The sequence below is a fragment of the Dermacentor andersoni genome, chromosome 11 (genome assembly GCF_023375885.2).
Source record: "Dermacentor andersoni chromosome 11, qqDerAnde1_hic_scaffold, whole genome shotgun sequence".
In the NCBI taxonomy this organism is placed as follows: Eukaryota; Metazoa; Arthropoda; class Arachnida; order Ixodida; family Ixodidae; genus Dermacentor; species Dermacentor andersoni.
In genome coordinates, this window is record NC_092824.1 from 42,308,103 (window position 1) to 42,324,248 (window position 16,146).

At 46.3% G+C, this 16,146-nt stretch overlaps 1 protein-coding gene across 4 annotated transcripts in view; it reads right to left on the reverse strand.

Moving 5' to 3' along the window:
- The window catches only part of LOC129381709 (uncharacterized), a 98,312-nt gene extending 83,560 nt beyond the window's left edge, over positions 1–14,752 (reverse strand). For 2 of the 4 annotated variants that reach the window (XM_055064773.1, XM_055064774.2), the window contains exon 1: positions 14,571–14,752. In XM_055064773.1, the coding sequence (XP_054920748.1) occupies positions 14,571–14,602 (32 nt within the window). In that variant the 5' untranslated portion in view covers positions 14,603–14,752. The remainder of the gene's footprint in view (positions 1–14,570) is intronic. The other 2 variants (XR_008609820.2, XM_055064772.1) reach the window with 2 other exon arrangements.
- Positions 14,753–16,146: the final 1,394 nt, after the last annotated feature.

Below are 16,146 nucleotides of genomic sequence, written 5' to 3' on the forward strand. Positions count from 1 at the left end.
GCGCCTACAGTACTAAGCGCTGCAGTGAAGTGTTACACGGTACGTTAAAACGTATTTTGCTTTGGAGGCCTTACACCTATTCGACAGTTCTTTTCTCGATGTGGACATAACAAAAATGGTTGCCTAGGAGCTTTCGTAAGGACAGCTTCTGCCAGCGGTATGCTTGAATTTAGTAAAAAGGGGGAATACGAGGAAAGGCAAATAATACGTTCTTATTCAAGTAAAAGCGCCGACTGTTGGACGGCCGCTGATTGTGTAACGTCGCCACCTGGTACTTCTAGAAAAACACCTGCAACAAATTTCTCACAGCTTTTATCGCGCTTGCACCAATAGCAAACCCAAGACGTTTTATTGTTGCGCCTGCTGTGAACGCCTCGTGCTTAACGTTCCGTGATGCTGCTTTTATGGTCTATCCTCCCCCCACCCCTCCCCCGGCCCTCGCCACCAACTCCTCTCTCTCGCTTCAACAGCTACTGATAGGCGCACACATGCATGGATAAGGAGGATGGCATATTTGCGTCCCTACCACCATATTCTTGCATTTGTATTCACATCCACGGCTCTGTGACTCCTTCTGACCTGACCACTAAGCACATTTCGTTTCGTATATATGCCCTGTAGCATGTGTCCTTTTTTCTTTTCGCCGCTTGGCCATAGACGCTTGCCCGCACCTGATATTGACGCCCGCAAAGAAGTTTCAAATTAACAGTATGTATTCCACGAAAATAAAACCTGTGAGTAAATCAGCCCGTATAATGAAGTAGTAATGTCAGATACATTAGACATCAGCCGCCGCAACTCGGACTTCCTTCTTGCTGTTGTCTCTAAATGTACGTAGATGTTGCTATGCGTGCAGTAATATTTTCGATATTTCGCAGGGAATTGTAGCATCGCTGTATCAGGCAAGCCGTCTAGATAAGAGCAATGACTTCAAATTTATGCAGATCCAACGCAAGTTTTCAAACATACGAAGCGAAGCCTTTACAAACCTGTGAATAGCACGCCATGAACATGTCCACTTCATTACTTTTTTTGCGCGTGACAGAAACTTGCGGGATCGCATTCGCTGTCGTGAAACCAGCTACGCTAAGTGACCCACGTGGCGATTATTCCTAAGACGTAGTTGACCTTGGTACGAATGAAGTGGGCGCGGGATTGGAGTAATGTGGTTAAATCATCGGGCTGCTGTGTTCGTAGATCGTCGTAGGGTCCTCCCATAGGGCACGCAATTGACTTTGTTTTTCGATTCAGCAATTCAACAGTACAGTAGCAGCAACTAGCAGCCATGGTAAGGAAACTCCGGACGGGCACAGAAAGCTTCAGATTAGATTTGTTTTCTATAGTTTCTTTTTTACACTACCGACGCAAACAGTGTTATCGTACGCCATGTTCTATGCACCAAGGGTGAGGCGTGTGGAGCATCGTTAAGGGATGAGCGGAGCCTCGCATGAGCGTAAGCCGTATAGTAACAAAAAACGTTTTGAGGTCTGCGGCCTCTATTGGAGCTGCTAAGGAGGGAACGCTGAACAGCTAAAGTAAGAGAAATGAATCCGTTGGATGTTTCTGACACACTATAGAGCTTTTCTCTCAAATGCTTTGTTATGAGAGTTTCTTAAGCCTTTCAGACGTAAATTGTTCTGTCTAAGTTTTAGATTTTCATATTTGTGAGGTGCCATTGCAACATATTCGGCAACAGTGGTCAACTTAGTCTGTTCAATAGTTTTCATCAAATATTACGGAATAGTACATCTAATGCTACTATGCCTTTTACATCGTCTTTGCATGCACCTACATTTTCTTTGTTGCCACGTCACAAATTACATCAAACGCGTTAGCCTCACATAAATGGTTGGCGCAACGGGTCCGTTTTCAATGAGTAGCCATTGACTTTTCGGCATCTTGCACTCCCTCTTGCTACTACACCTCCCTTAGAAAGCGAGCATTTGCACAAAAGTGCGACATCGTAATCTTGCGTGTTTCAAGGCAACGGCTTACCCACCGTGGTTGCTCAGTGGCTATGGTGTTGGGCTGCTGAGCACGAGGTCGCGGGATTGAACCCCGGCCACGGCGGCCGCATTTTGATGGGGGCGAAATGCGAAAACACCCGTGTACTTACATTTAGGTGCACGTTAAAAAACCCCAGGTGGTCAAAATTGCTGGGGTCCTCCACTATGGCGTGCCTCATAATCAGAAAGTGGTTTCGGCACGTAAAACCCCATAATTAAATTTAAAAATTCAACGCAACCACTTCGCCACTTCGTCACCGCGGTGGGTCAAGGGATGAAATTGTCGCAGTGCCGATGTGTGGACGCACCGACGACGACGAAATTCGTGAGCGGAGCGCTTGGGCGCTGGATAAATAAATTACTTCGTTGTTTTATTTCAACGTAGCAGCACCTTTTGCCTGCATCCGCCACAACATAAACAACAAAGAATTGCCTGACAAACATGGTACAGTTTGAGGAACATTATTTAGGTCCTGAGGAACCAGTCTGGTGATTGCGGTTGTTTCATGTCTTACTTTTGCTAGTGCAGGCTTTCGCGGTAACCTCTGCACATGAATAAGAAGCTCCTTGCCCATTTCACTTTTCTTCACAATTAATAGACTGGATGACAGGCCATTTACGGAAGCGAAGATCTTGGGGGCCTGGCCTCATAGTTCAATGGCCCAGAAAGCAGTTCGAGCGCTTTTTCGCTACCTGAGGGAAACAGACTTGAGTGACAGACTGTAGACATCCTATGTCTAAGTTCTCTCTCTCCCTCTTTCACTCCCCATTCCCCTCCCCACGTGTAGGGTAGCAAACTGGACTCAGTCTAGTTAACCTCCCTGCCTTTCTGTCTTCCCTTCTCTCTCTCTCTTCACAATTAACTCTGCAACACATCAGCATCTCTTGCCCTCGTCGTCCCGGAGGAAGCGTCCCGACACAGATTCCAACCTGAGGATATTGTACTCTGCAGCGATACGCTGCGAAGCATGGTGCCCGGTATAGACTTAAAATATTCAGTACGGCAGGCAATTATGACGCCAATATTTTGTAGGCCCGCGTTTATTTGAAACGGTTTCCCTCAATCCGGCATGAACGCACATATATGGAATTTTCTTCATTCCCCTTAGGGTAAGTTTCCCAGCAATATCTTCCTTTAGACGAGAACCAACAGCAATAGCTGTAACAAACAAAAGTGCACTTTCTTCCAGAAAAGGACGCTATTGCGCGAGGATATAGTTTTGTCGTTTTGAGGCAACAACCTTTTTTTTATATATACCAGTGTCGGAGGCAGAAACTGTGTTTGAAGCCTGCGGGTGCAGCCGCGCAGCTTAAGTGCCTTGAGAAAACTTGGAAGTATTCGGACGGTCGGTAAATGCTGTCTCGTTATGCGCCTATTTTTAAGCACATGCATAAAAACCGCTCAAGACATGCGCCGCAAGCAGGAATGTAAGGCTCGTAAATGAGGTCGTCACCGAGCTTGTCCATTAGGCCCACCGTAAAACGTTTTGCTAAGGCTGCCTACGTAGCCGCTCATTTAACGAGTACGTAGCCGTGACATAGGAGGGCAAGGAATAGGCGTGGGAAGCTGAGATGCGAAACGGGACGCCGTAGATTGCATCATTACACAGGAGTGAATTTGAAGAAAGGACCGAGATGACAGGCCGATTTGTAACGCTTTTTCCCTACTTGGAAAAACGCGTCGTGGGCGGTGCGCTACATTTCCCAAGTGTATATATACAGGAAGAATTCACAGAAAAGCGTTGAGGGCCTTCGAAGTGACTTTCGTGCCATGAACACGCGGGGCTTTTTTCGACATTGCGGTGAGAACATAATTTTGTTTTTTTCAGCAGTTAACAGGCTCCGCAAGAGCCTTCCGCTGACCTGTCACCTTTGCACCGCTCGTAATTGATATGGTGTCGTGAAGTGGATTAATATTGTCGTACTCTGTGTCATTTTTGTACAAGCCACGGTTGCTTAAGGAATCGCATCTTGAAAGCAGGCAACGCCAGCTTAAAAATACAGACACACAAACACACACGCACTCACACACAAAAACCTCGTCAAATGTGGTTAACGTTGTTGAACAAAACGATGTCGTAGTGTCGAAAAATTAATCTTAGCGAATGTAAGTACTTCGACAACAGCAATACAAACCATTACCGCACATATGAACTGGATTTGTAAGTAAATAAAGAGATAGGGGTCAAGAATGGTAGTAACACTAAAACGCTTGTTTTTCCTCTACAGACGCCTACAGTGTGTAAAAGGATTGCACAACGAAAGTGTTCTTCACTCAGAGAATTGCATATTTGAATGCTTTGTTATATATATATTGTTATATATTGTATCCACCCTGCACCTATTTGTGAGTGTTTTCGATGAGCTCTCGTCTTTGGTCCCCAAACTGGACAGTGTGCAAATGCTTAACAACTACAACGCATTCCAGACCAACATATGGAGGACTAATGACATTCTATTTTCAAGATTCTTACTTCACTTTATTGTGTAGTAACTACTTCGAAAATGCGCTTGTTGTAATAATGCTGTAAATATGGCTCAATAAATCTTAGGCAAGAACAGGAATACTTCTATAAAACTACTCTGATTTATTATTCTCGCTTTTATTCTAGCTTCCTGCCTGTCATTTCCGTTTGATGCTACATAGGAACTGAGCCGTTGTACAGAGAAACACGCGCAAATTTTTGCAATAAATAATAATAATGATAGCAATAGTAGTGTTATAATATAAAATAATCAATCATTTATTTACTGTGCGCAGGACGAACCATAAGGTCTGAGTGCTGGCGCTTGAATACACTGAAATAAAAACAAAACAAGAAAAAACGGCAAGAGAATATAGGTAAAAAAAAAAACAACAATCAACGAAAAGGTCATTTCGAAAAGTAGAGTGCATATACAAGAAAGGGCAAAGTGAATACAAAAGAATAACGAAGAGAAGGGCAGTTGAACAATATGTGAAAATATGACACAAGGCAAAGCTCGGAAACAACACTGACAGCAAGTTATGAAAAATATAATATCATAGAAGTAAGCGTTATAAAGACTTATTTGCCTGTCAGCGATTCAGAGTTAGTGATAACAGGCACAAACAGGGAAACGTGTATTTTCTATGGCGTCCTTGCGCGGAATACGAAATATGATACAACTGAGAAATTCCAGGCGCGTGAGGTACCGTGAAAGAGTTTGAAAAGAAACAGAACGTCAGCGCCATTACATAGGCCGCGAGGTAAAGGTAGTGACAATAATGCAATAGGACTAGGACAAGGACCAATGTCCGTGTTAGCAAAGCGGTGATGATATCTGCGTAGAAACCTCCTCTGAACCCCATCTATAGTGTCACTTTTTGGTTCCAGAAATGGCATTCCGGGCGACCAACGCATATACGAGTCGAGGAAGAGAGACTGTTGTGCAAAGCTTGCGGAACGATGTATAAGTATTGAATTCCCATGATAGCGTCTGCAAACAGAGCAAAGCGAGCGCACATGCCACATTGCAACGCATTTAGTGTGAGAAGAAAGTGTAAGGGTTTATCAAAAAACGCACTGAGGTGATTGAGCTCACAGACCTTACAAAATGGTACAGAATCTGCAGAATAAAAAAAAAAGAATGCTTGCTGTTTTGCGTGTGGAAGTCATGACTTTGGTCTTACCAGCTTTCATCATTAGGTTATCATTGCACCGTTCAGACAAACTGGGGAGACTGCAGGCTGTGACAGACATCAGCAGTATGAATTTCAGCAAAAATCTTGATGGCATCGGCACATAGAAAAACCAAAAAATTATGAATAATGAAGAATAACATCATTATTAATATAAAAAAAGGAGCGCTTCTAATGCTGATGCTTGAGAGACGCGGCTAGTTGTGATGCATAAATAAGGCGTTCGGCCAGTGACGTTAACATAACATGATCTAGCGAAATGTAATTGCACTAGAGGTCGATAATTCACGAGTCAACAACAAAGTGCGTAAGCTTGAAGAGAAGCAGTGAGTAGCTAACTACATCGAAAGCATTACTGAGGTCACAGTAAATGTTGTCGACCTGCCCCCTTTGAAGTACCGGCGCGAATATCTGTGCCATAGAACTTACGAGATTTGTGACAGTAGAGTGCCACGGGAGAAATACATGCTGCTTCGCAATCAATGAGCTGTTCGGAATAAAATACGTTGTAAAGAGCAAGCTGATAAATGTTAGACCTCGCTCAAATAAACCGGTCGAGAATTCGAGACATTGGCTTTACAGCCAGACTTAAATACAGGAAAAATACGAGAAGTTTTACACGTGTGAGGTAAAGGGGAAGTATTCAAATAGTTATTAAATATAGATTTCAGTAATGGGGTGAATATAATGTAGTAAGCCATCAGGAAGGCTTGGCAGAAGTGGCTTCAAGTGCATCAGGCATTCACTTATGAGCTTTTTTATCAAACACAGCACTAATTGTAGGAACCGTCTTGTGCTACTCACACAAGCCAGCATTTAAACCTGCAGCTTTATAAAATGATGGCATATTGGCAGCAAGACATACCACGAATGCTTGCACTTCTGCTCCACTGGAGTTGAGGAAGCGAAAACACTATCTACATTTACTAAATCGCTTGCCGATATACTTTCCAAATTCCGCCGGACGTTTGGAGGTGCTCTTTTTGTAGAATGCAATATATAAGTCGTGATTCCGCTTTTAGAGATGTTTACAGAGAGTCAGAAAAGGCGGAATGCTTCTCTCCACTCATAACGAACATACTTCTCGATTTTCGGTGCGCGTTATATTAATACTTTAGGGCGGTTATACGTTCGGATGAGAACCAGGGATATTAGAGCGCTCAAATCTGTACTAGTGCATGTATTTGAGCATACTGCTCAAAACAAGCTCCGTAAACTGATTTATACTTGGCCATCAACATTGGTTTTGTCGGTAATCAGTGACCAATCGGTGTTGAACAACAAATGATAGAAACGAACATGGCCAGATGATTCATTTATGCCACTGGAGGAGCTCTGCCTCAGGGCTGACACAGAGTCAGTTATCTTAGTGACGGCTAAGCATTTCAGCTGATCAGCTTATCGGGACCCACAAGGGAAATGTCCGAAGGAGAGACGTCTATAACTTATGCATTCGAGAGGCAGAGATCAAACACATTGCCACGGGAATTGGCAATCAAGTTATGCTGCGAGATAGCCGGTTATGCTGCTGAAGGAACAGAAGAACATAAATCCGTAAGCAGGGTGCATTTCTTTTCGATGTAATGATTGTTGTGTGAATTTATATGCGTCTTCAAATCAATTGCAAGTGTATTTAAATCATCAAGACGGATTATTCCTTGCTTGCTATAGGAACGTATTGCACCTTCACTAAAGAAAATGACCTCATAAAACAAAGCAGGGAAAACATTAAGAGGTGCATAGAGATTCAATAAACAATTTTTCCCAACGTGTTAAAGACTTGCTTCTAGCCAAGCTGACTCCTGTAGACTTTCCATGTCACTGCGCCTAATACACCTCAGTTGTGTGTCAACAGCAATCAGTACGCCACCAACCACCTTTTTCTTTAGGTCGGCTTAAGTCCCGGTCATAGCGGAAACGTTGTGGGGAAGAAAAAAGTGGGAAGAGCAAACTTCCCTTCAGAGCCAAGTTTATGAACAGCAAAAACAGGAAAATAATATGAAATTGTATTGGAGACAAATTCACGTGCTTTGTTGTGAAACCCACGAAAGTTTTCATAAAGTATAAGCCCCATGCAAGCGATCTTGCACGCGACAGCGACAAGCGACGCGATGGAGATGGCTGTCGCGTTCGCTCGTCGCCTACAAGTTGCACCCCATGCGAGCGATGACTTCGAGCGACGTCTCCCCAGTGTTGCCGGTATGGGGGCAGCAATATAGGCGCCGAAACTAGCGTGACGCGTGCTTTATTAACTTAAGTTGATGTATTTTACTGTAAGAAGCAGCATAACTATTCCTGAAAGTCTTGCAGTAGGTTCTTATCCTTGCACGTATAAAAATTCAATCGTTTGCTCGTTCCGTGCGACAATCGGAAGTACTGGAGTTATGTACATCCAGTTCCGGCTTTGCGCTATTGGCTAGTCGCTCATAGCACTTCCGGGCGACGAGCGACGAATTCTAGATTTGCAAAACCGAGCGATCGCGCGACAAGACCTAGCGATCTGTTCAAGCGACGGCCCGATCCGTCGCGCGAACCCGTCGCTCGTCGCTGTCGCGCACAAAATCGCGCTAATGGGGTTTAGCCTTAAAACGTGTCCAAATTACACGCCCCCATGATCCTTGGGGACCCATTGACCCAGGCACCCATTGATGGCTATATGGCCATCAATGGCCACTGAGGCCATATGAACCCCATGGAGTGGCTCAAACAGACACCCCATTGCCCATATTTAGAGGTCGTTCAACAACAAAATGGCATCTCGCAGATATCTCCAGTCAGGCACGTACCCAGAAGAGGGGGGCGGGCCCGGCCCCTCCCCCGACGAAATGAGGTGGCATACCCTACGTCCCCACCGCCCAAACCACCACTCCTCACACACCTTCCTAAAGCGCCGCCAAATCAACGTTGAGACTGGACAGCTATTCGGTAGTCAATGTTTTGCTGCCTTTTTCACTACTTTTGTATGGCGGTAGTTATCGGCGTCTCCTGGGGTGGGAAGGCCAGTTTTCTCGTCGATTCAGTGCCCACGCGATTAACTCAGGGTGCGTTCAGTTGTCATCATCTATTGAACAGTCACGCGCATAGGTGTCGATTGGTTAGTTCAACCTGCTCTGTTTATACTTTTCCAGGGACCAGGAAATGGATTCGGTTCGTGGCCAGCTGCTCTGTATGCTCGTGCAACGAGTTGCGGCGGGTCAAAATGCCAGTTACGGTCAGCTTTTCCTTTCGCTTCATTATTTCCTCGAGTGACGGCTCGCCGCGACGCTGCAAGATCCTCGGAACCATATACCCACGATATGGATTAGATAAGGCGGAAAAAATAATGCCAGACGGCGTCCATCATGAAACCCTGCAGTAACCCTTAAACCCACAAGCAATATGACTGTCACCTGTTACCTCGTCTAGTTTTTCTCTAATTGTACAGCACTTTTCGCGGAAAATTGGCTACGGGAAACAAGAGTCGCAAAGAGTTGAGAAACTAACCGATCTACTAAGGGAGAGAGCCACGGCAACAGCAAAGCAGGATGGAAAAGCGAAAATTAACAAAGTTAACCACTGTTTAAGACAGTATTTATGGGTCAACATCTTTTTGTTTAAAAAGGAAGCAGAGAAAACGCCGCCGGAAGTGGAGAACAATTACGTGTTTTGAATGAAGATTCTACAGTTATCGCTCGAACCGCCTCACGTAGCCACTTCTCTGCTGTGCTTATGTAGGTGTTTTTCTAACCTTGCGTGTTGGGCGCACTACGTCTAGAACCGCAGCGCACTGTGCTCTACGTGGTTGTACGGGACTGGCGGCCGCGCATTGTTTTACACAATTTCCCAAATAAGAATACGAGTCGGTGTGACACTTGGTAGAGCAGTAAACGAGGGATCCAAAAGAACTGATTGTTACGCAAATATATGCTTCTCAGTAATTATTCCAGAGCTAATTTAAAAAAAAGCCAAAGTCGGATACAACTTAAGTCTGTAGTGCAGCCCTCCCACGCCCACATAACCGCCAGCCACTGTTCCTCTGCGACACTGCAAATAATTCGCACTTCCGCCTTTTCCTGTTACCCAAATGCGGCGGTAATTCTACTATAGTAATCTTTATTTTACACTTTCGCTTCGTCACTTGTTCTTGGCATTTTTATTCCGGCGCTTTTTTTCTTGCGCGAGACCATTTGACGTGGTTACTTGTTTGGAGAGTAAAAGAGGGATGATCTCCGAAGCGTACCTGTGAGGTACACATTATTTTATTTTTATTTTGCGGTTTTATGCGTCTTTATGGCAAATGGTGAACGTTAGTCACATTTGTACGAGTAAAGGTAACCCCCCCCCCACCTCACTTGCATGGAAAACTTATCTTGGGTGGCGCCCACCCACGCCCCCCGAAAAAAACAAATACTGGGCATGTACCTGCCTTCAGTTACTTTTGACGCTATCCTATTCCTGAAAACCAATTCTTAATGCACTACCCTCACCATCCTTTATAATCCATGTTATTGCACAAACACACTATTCTCATTTGTTACTCATTAAGCGTGTTTTCCATTCACACATTGTGCCATATATTTTCTCTTCCGGCACAAAAGTTGTCTTTCGCGTATCCTCGCGGAATACTGGAGATGGCAGTCTGAATCTAGTTTATTGTGCGCCTAATCAGATGGAGTGAAGACAAGCAGAGTGACCACCAGGAACAACGTTGCTTTAAGTCTTATATTAGTTTTCTTCATTTCTGTCGCCAAACGCAAAACTTTCAAAACTTCATCTGAAGGTTTCAGCGTCAAGTTTATATAAAGATTGTGTATGGTATAGAAAATGTCCTAGATGTAGTTTTAGGTTCTTCTCATTCTCCTCTAAGCGGCCAGGGAGTTACAACTCCCGGTTCCAACATGGGAGTAGCCCGCTCTATGGGGCCTTGCGCCCCATAGCTCGCAGGACCTACCTTTCATTAACGTTATTCCATCTATCCATCCATCTATCCATCATTCTACTCTATTTTCTTCTGCACTGTTTTAACTGATGAGAAAAGGAGTGCCATTAGAATAGAGTATGTCATTCCTATGCCTGCTTATGGGCCAGGTGTCTCTATGGATACTGGAACGCTAGGCTGGGTAGCGCTCGGCATGGTTCACCTGAAGGAGGAGGCAAACCCAGTGCTCCGCCACCTGCTCTCCGCCACGACGCTGCGCCTCTTCCCCCTCCCCCAATCCGCCGAGCGCGCCTCTTCTCCCCCTCCAGGTGCCCTCCTTTCCCGGGGCTTGCTCCTCCCTCCCAGCTCGGCAGCTTTCCACTTATACCCCTGCTACACGCGGAGGGCCTTAACTGCAGTTACCACCAAATGCAGTTAGCGCCGTTACACAGAAGGCGAAACGCCGGTTACGTTGCTAACCACGGTTGACTGCAAACCGAGCTGGACAATATGGGCGTAGATTAACCAACATTTTGCAAACGGCCAGGATGGCGGAAGATACATCATCAGAGCGCCGTGCGGTTCTTTCACATGCCTTTTAGATGCGTGTGAATGGACCTGACGGGACTACTGATGTCATGGAAACCATTTTGGGAAATAATCTGACCTCTCAGCGCAAATATACTCACAATGTGCACCTATATTCCAAGATGGCGCGACGTTCGCCTCCCGCCGACTTGGGGCCTTAGAGAAGGAGTTAGGCAAACTCGACAATGTGAGCAAGTGCTACCGCTAACTGCTTACACAGAATAAACCATGTGATCAACACGGTTAAAAAAACTTGGACGAATTACGTGTAAGAAATCCCGGAGTGCTTAATTGACGCTACATCTGCTTCAGCTTTCTGCGCAGAAATAATAATCGCACCGATATCATCTGGAAAAGGCGCTGATTCACGCCCTGCTATTCATGCTGCACTTACGCAAGTGTGAGAACCAGCGCGACTTTCGGATGGTACGTTTAGGAATTCGATCAACATTGTGTTAGAATTCCAGTTGAAGTGGAAACTAGTGGTGTTCCTTATTCATTGCCACCGTGAATAGGAATGCCCGTGCAACTCCATTGCAGACGGCGGTTGGTGTTAACCTTGGTTAACTAGAGTAACCACGGTCAGGTGCAGCCGTGTAACAAGGGTCTCGTCGATTTCAGAGATGGAGCATGTACGCTTCCCCGCAAGAACGACAGAAAAGGTCGCCCGAGAAACGATTTGAAAGACCCGCTCACGCTGGGCCGACGCGACACCGATTTTGGGCTGCCGACTTCACGCGGGAGGTGTATGCGTGGTGTCGACAGCACTGTCACACGGCACCACTGCCAACAGTCTGACGGCGGTTCGGTGGCACACTGGCGGGAGCGCAGTCGTCAGCGGCGATTTTATCCATTGCGATTGTTTACACCCTTTACCTCAATAAGCCTTTCCTCATTACCCCTTTATCCTGTTACGGGACCATGCCCACTCCCACAAATACATTTTGCCCAACCGGGGAAAGAAACCATCAAGCGCGTTACTTTCGCTGTTTCTACACCAATTTACCAGAGTGGCGCATTTGTTTGCACCAGACGTAACGGCCAGCGCTCGTCGTTTTCTTCGAAAAGGTGCAAAGCATTAAGCTACCACTGACACGAAATAATGACAAAATATTGCAAGGCAGACCGGTTAGCGCCTATGATCAGCGCTGCGTTATACGCAGGAAAAAGCTCGTGCGAGTGCCCACGTTTCTGCCAAGACGGCTGCCGCTGCTCATTTTGGCAGCGGGTTCTCGGTTGTCATGCTTTTCAGGCTTTGGCGCCACTGCCCGCTTCTTGTGTGCGCTCCAGACTAAGGGAACGGCGCTTTGTTTCGCTACCGCCAGAAATGAAATATAGTTAACTCGGAACAACATCGGCGTAGAGCGACACTTCTCCTCCATAAACGGTAGAGGCGCGTTTATACGACGTTATACGTAGGCCTCGTTATTGTCTCTTCAACATCGCCTAGCCACGTTATCAGCAGTTGCGATATGGCCGTGCTATGGGCAGGACGCGTTTTGTGCGCACCGAGGAAGAGCAGCGTGCCCTCCATGAGCGACGGGTCAGTAGTATAGCGGGAATGCGCGCTAAACGCGGCATGGCCGCTAACGCCGAGCGCGAGTCTGTCGACGGGCCTCGACCATAGAGAAAGTATTCAACAAACGCGGACGCTACCATAGAGCCCAGCGGCCGCATTTACGGCCGCATTGACTGCAGCGCACCAAGCCATCGGCGTTAATACCTAATCCAGACTGCCGGTTTCGGACGCGCGCGTTTTGAACGCTAGCTGGTACGCGTTCGGCCGGCTGCGCTCATCGGCGCATTCTTTTCTTTTTGCTACCACAGCTCAACCGCCCGCGGTTTTCGTGCGTAGTCGTTTTAGTATTAAAAATGATTGCGAACGATCTTTACAAGCCTCCATCGAATGTGTGCCTCGTGTGTTTTCATAAAGACGCAAGACGCCTTGTGAAATGAGGAAATGGTTTATTCTATATAAAAGCTCGTTGCGGGCTTTTTGTGCACTCATCAAACGTTGTGGCAGCAGATAAGCAGCAGTAGTCCCCGTACAAAGTTCCACCGGACGACGTCATCTCAAAAAAGTAAATTACAAGCACGTGTCATAGTGCTATTAACACATACGAATAATGCGTGTAGAGGCGAAATGTGCAAAATTGGTGAATGGGCGGCATTAGAAAAAAAAGCAGTTCGCTTTTACATGCACGGCGTACAAACTACCCGACTCATCCTAAACAATACCGTACATACCACGCATTTTCCTATTTCCAAGCATTTTCCTCTGCTCAGGACTCATTTCCTGCACTTTAAGAGCACGAATACGCGGGCTTGGCTACAATCGACGCGATAGTACGCTACAAATACACATAGGTGGCCACAACACTGGCCCTCAACCAGACCATGCTGGAAGCTCGCAGAATTCGTTTTCGCCCTCAAGGCAAATGCGTGGGTGCAAAGCCTGTCTTCAGTCGTGCAGAACACAAAATTTTCGAGTTACAAGTTCTTAGTGCTTGAGCTCCTTGGCGTTATCTTTTGCGCCGTCTGCCGGCGCAAGCAACACACTTCCGTGTTATCACTCTTGGCAAGTGCTCGTTGTGTTTTCGACAAACGTGAGTACCGTAAGAAGGTTCAAGATGTTGCGGGATCATAAAAAAATGTCGCAAACTTCTCGCAGTATGATTCAGTACACGCCAAACGAACTTTGTCACCATGGCCGAGCTGCCTTTCGCTGCGTCACGGCAGGCGCGGGCAGTGTGCCACAAAATTATACCAAAATGCAAATAAATTAATTACAATCGTGTTGGGCGTCAGAAAAAACGTCAGAAACTTGTCCTAGTAAGAATCAGTACATTCGAAAAAAACTGCGCCGCATAACCGAGTTGCTTTTCGGCAAAAGCGTCACAAGGCCAGGCGCGAGGAGCGCGCCTCATAAGTACCAAAAAAGTAGAGAAATTTTCAACAATGTTGGGCATCAGAGAAAGCGCCACAAACTTGTGTTGTCAGTGCATTAAAGCGCGAAACTTAATTGCGTACTAGGGCCGAGCGCCTTTTCGCTAACCACATCACAATGCCAGGCGCGGCCACTGGACTTGAATAGTACCCCAAGAAGTAGCGAAATTAGTTACAATAATGTTGGGGTTCAGATAAAGCGTCAAAACTTGTTTCAGTGAGATTCAGTGCACGCGAAACTGCGTCACTGCGCCCTGAGCGACCAGCATGCCCTAAAACTACCCAAATGGGTTAAAATAATGTTGGGCTCACAGAAAGCGTCGCAAACATCTCCTAGTACGAGTTATTAATTCAACTTAACTGTGCCACGACGGGCGAGCTATTTTTCGGTAACTGCGTCACAAGCCTAGGTTCCATGCCGTAAGCCTAACTGCTTAAAATGCATCGCAGACTGTCGAACAAAATTTCTCACCTTGCCTTATTCCAGTCGTGCAGTGGTGGCATGTGAAGTGCAGAAGGAACGCAAGAATCAAACTAAATCCAAAAATAGAAAAGCAGGCACACGGGTAGCCGAACAGGCCAGCGCTCAGATGCGCTGCCGGTCTCGTTCGGTTTGGCGGCGTGTCTGACGAATGACGCATGCATTTGGCGTGTAATTCGCCTGTCGCTAGGCAACGGAAGAAACATAAGCCTCAAAAAAGTAATTTAATTTATACGCAGATATTTTTAGTTTTGCCAGGAAGGGATACAAAATGTGAAAATTTCTGTTAACCTTATTTCACATTCTTTTCTTTTTTCGGTGCTCGCGGCAGCAAACGGTTGGCGTTAATACTAGCGTGACGTATTTCCTGTTTCCAGTTTTCGTCGAGTGACCCCTCTCGTTAAATTTCTTTCTCGTTGCCTCGACTGTCGCGTAGCCGCCCACCCTCTGATGAAGAACAACAGCATCCCCCTGAAGATCGCCTTCGCGCACGGAAGCCGGAATAGGCACGGCTGCTGCGGAAGACAATCGACGACGAGCGGGCCGCCAACGCCAAGCGCATGCGTGATGCCCGTCGGGATCCCGAATACCTCGAGGAGGATATGTTCGGCATTCAGTGGCAATTCATCAACTACGCATCATCGGTAATGTATAGGCTTGACATCTGCTAAAAACCTTTGCAGCATCGTTGCTTAGCCCATGACTGTCTACGATAGTCACCGTAAAGCGATGATCACTATGGTAAAAAAATAAAATAAAAGACGGTAGAATCATGAAGTCACGTGTATGTGTCTTTATTCAATCGATATAGTAATCACAATACAGAGCTTCGCTGGCCATCCACCTTCACAGAGTGGAATGATACTGATTTTTTTTTTTTGCATATTAGTATTGCAAAACCAACCAACCCTAATGCTATTGTTCCGTTTGAGAGGTCATTCCATATAAGTGGCAATTCTGTTTAAGCGATTTCCGTTTATCGAGATTCTACTATTTATATACAGGCGTAATTGCTGTGGCTATCCCGATGTTTTCTGTCTAGGCCCGGTCACGCAAGGCCAAAACGAGGCCCATTTCGTCTGCCTTCATCCCGCGGCAACAGTCTGAAGTGTCGGTGCCCCTGTCACCACTGTAAACAAGAAAACACCCAGATGGGCGTTTTTTGCTTGTCCTCTAGCGCATTCCCTTTTGTACGTCTTTTTGCTCCCATTGAAAGGGCGTACGATAAAACTCCCATTGACGTGGGCATTAATTGGGCACACAACGGGGGTACCGTAATACGCCCACTTCACCCCCCCCCTATTTGACAGGGAGGTACAATGGGAGTATTGTGAAGGAATTAAAGGCATCTTAGTTTAGGTGCGGCAAGCTCGTAGCGAAATGCATGGTGGCGCGGGTCACGCGCTTACGCAGTACCAGACGGAACACCGCAGGCCGAAATGTCGAACACCGGCGATCAAGGCTCAAGGGAACTCGGCCGTCCGTGAGCTGCCACCCGAGCAGGCGTCGCACCTGCTCGGAGCGAACGCCGGCATCCGACACCTTGGCCTGCGGTGTTCCGTCTGCT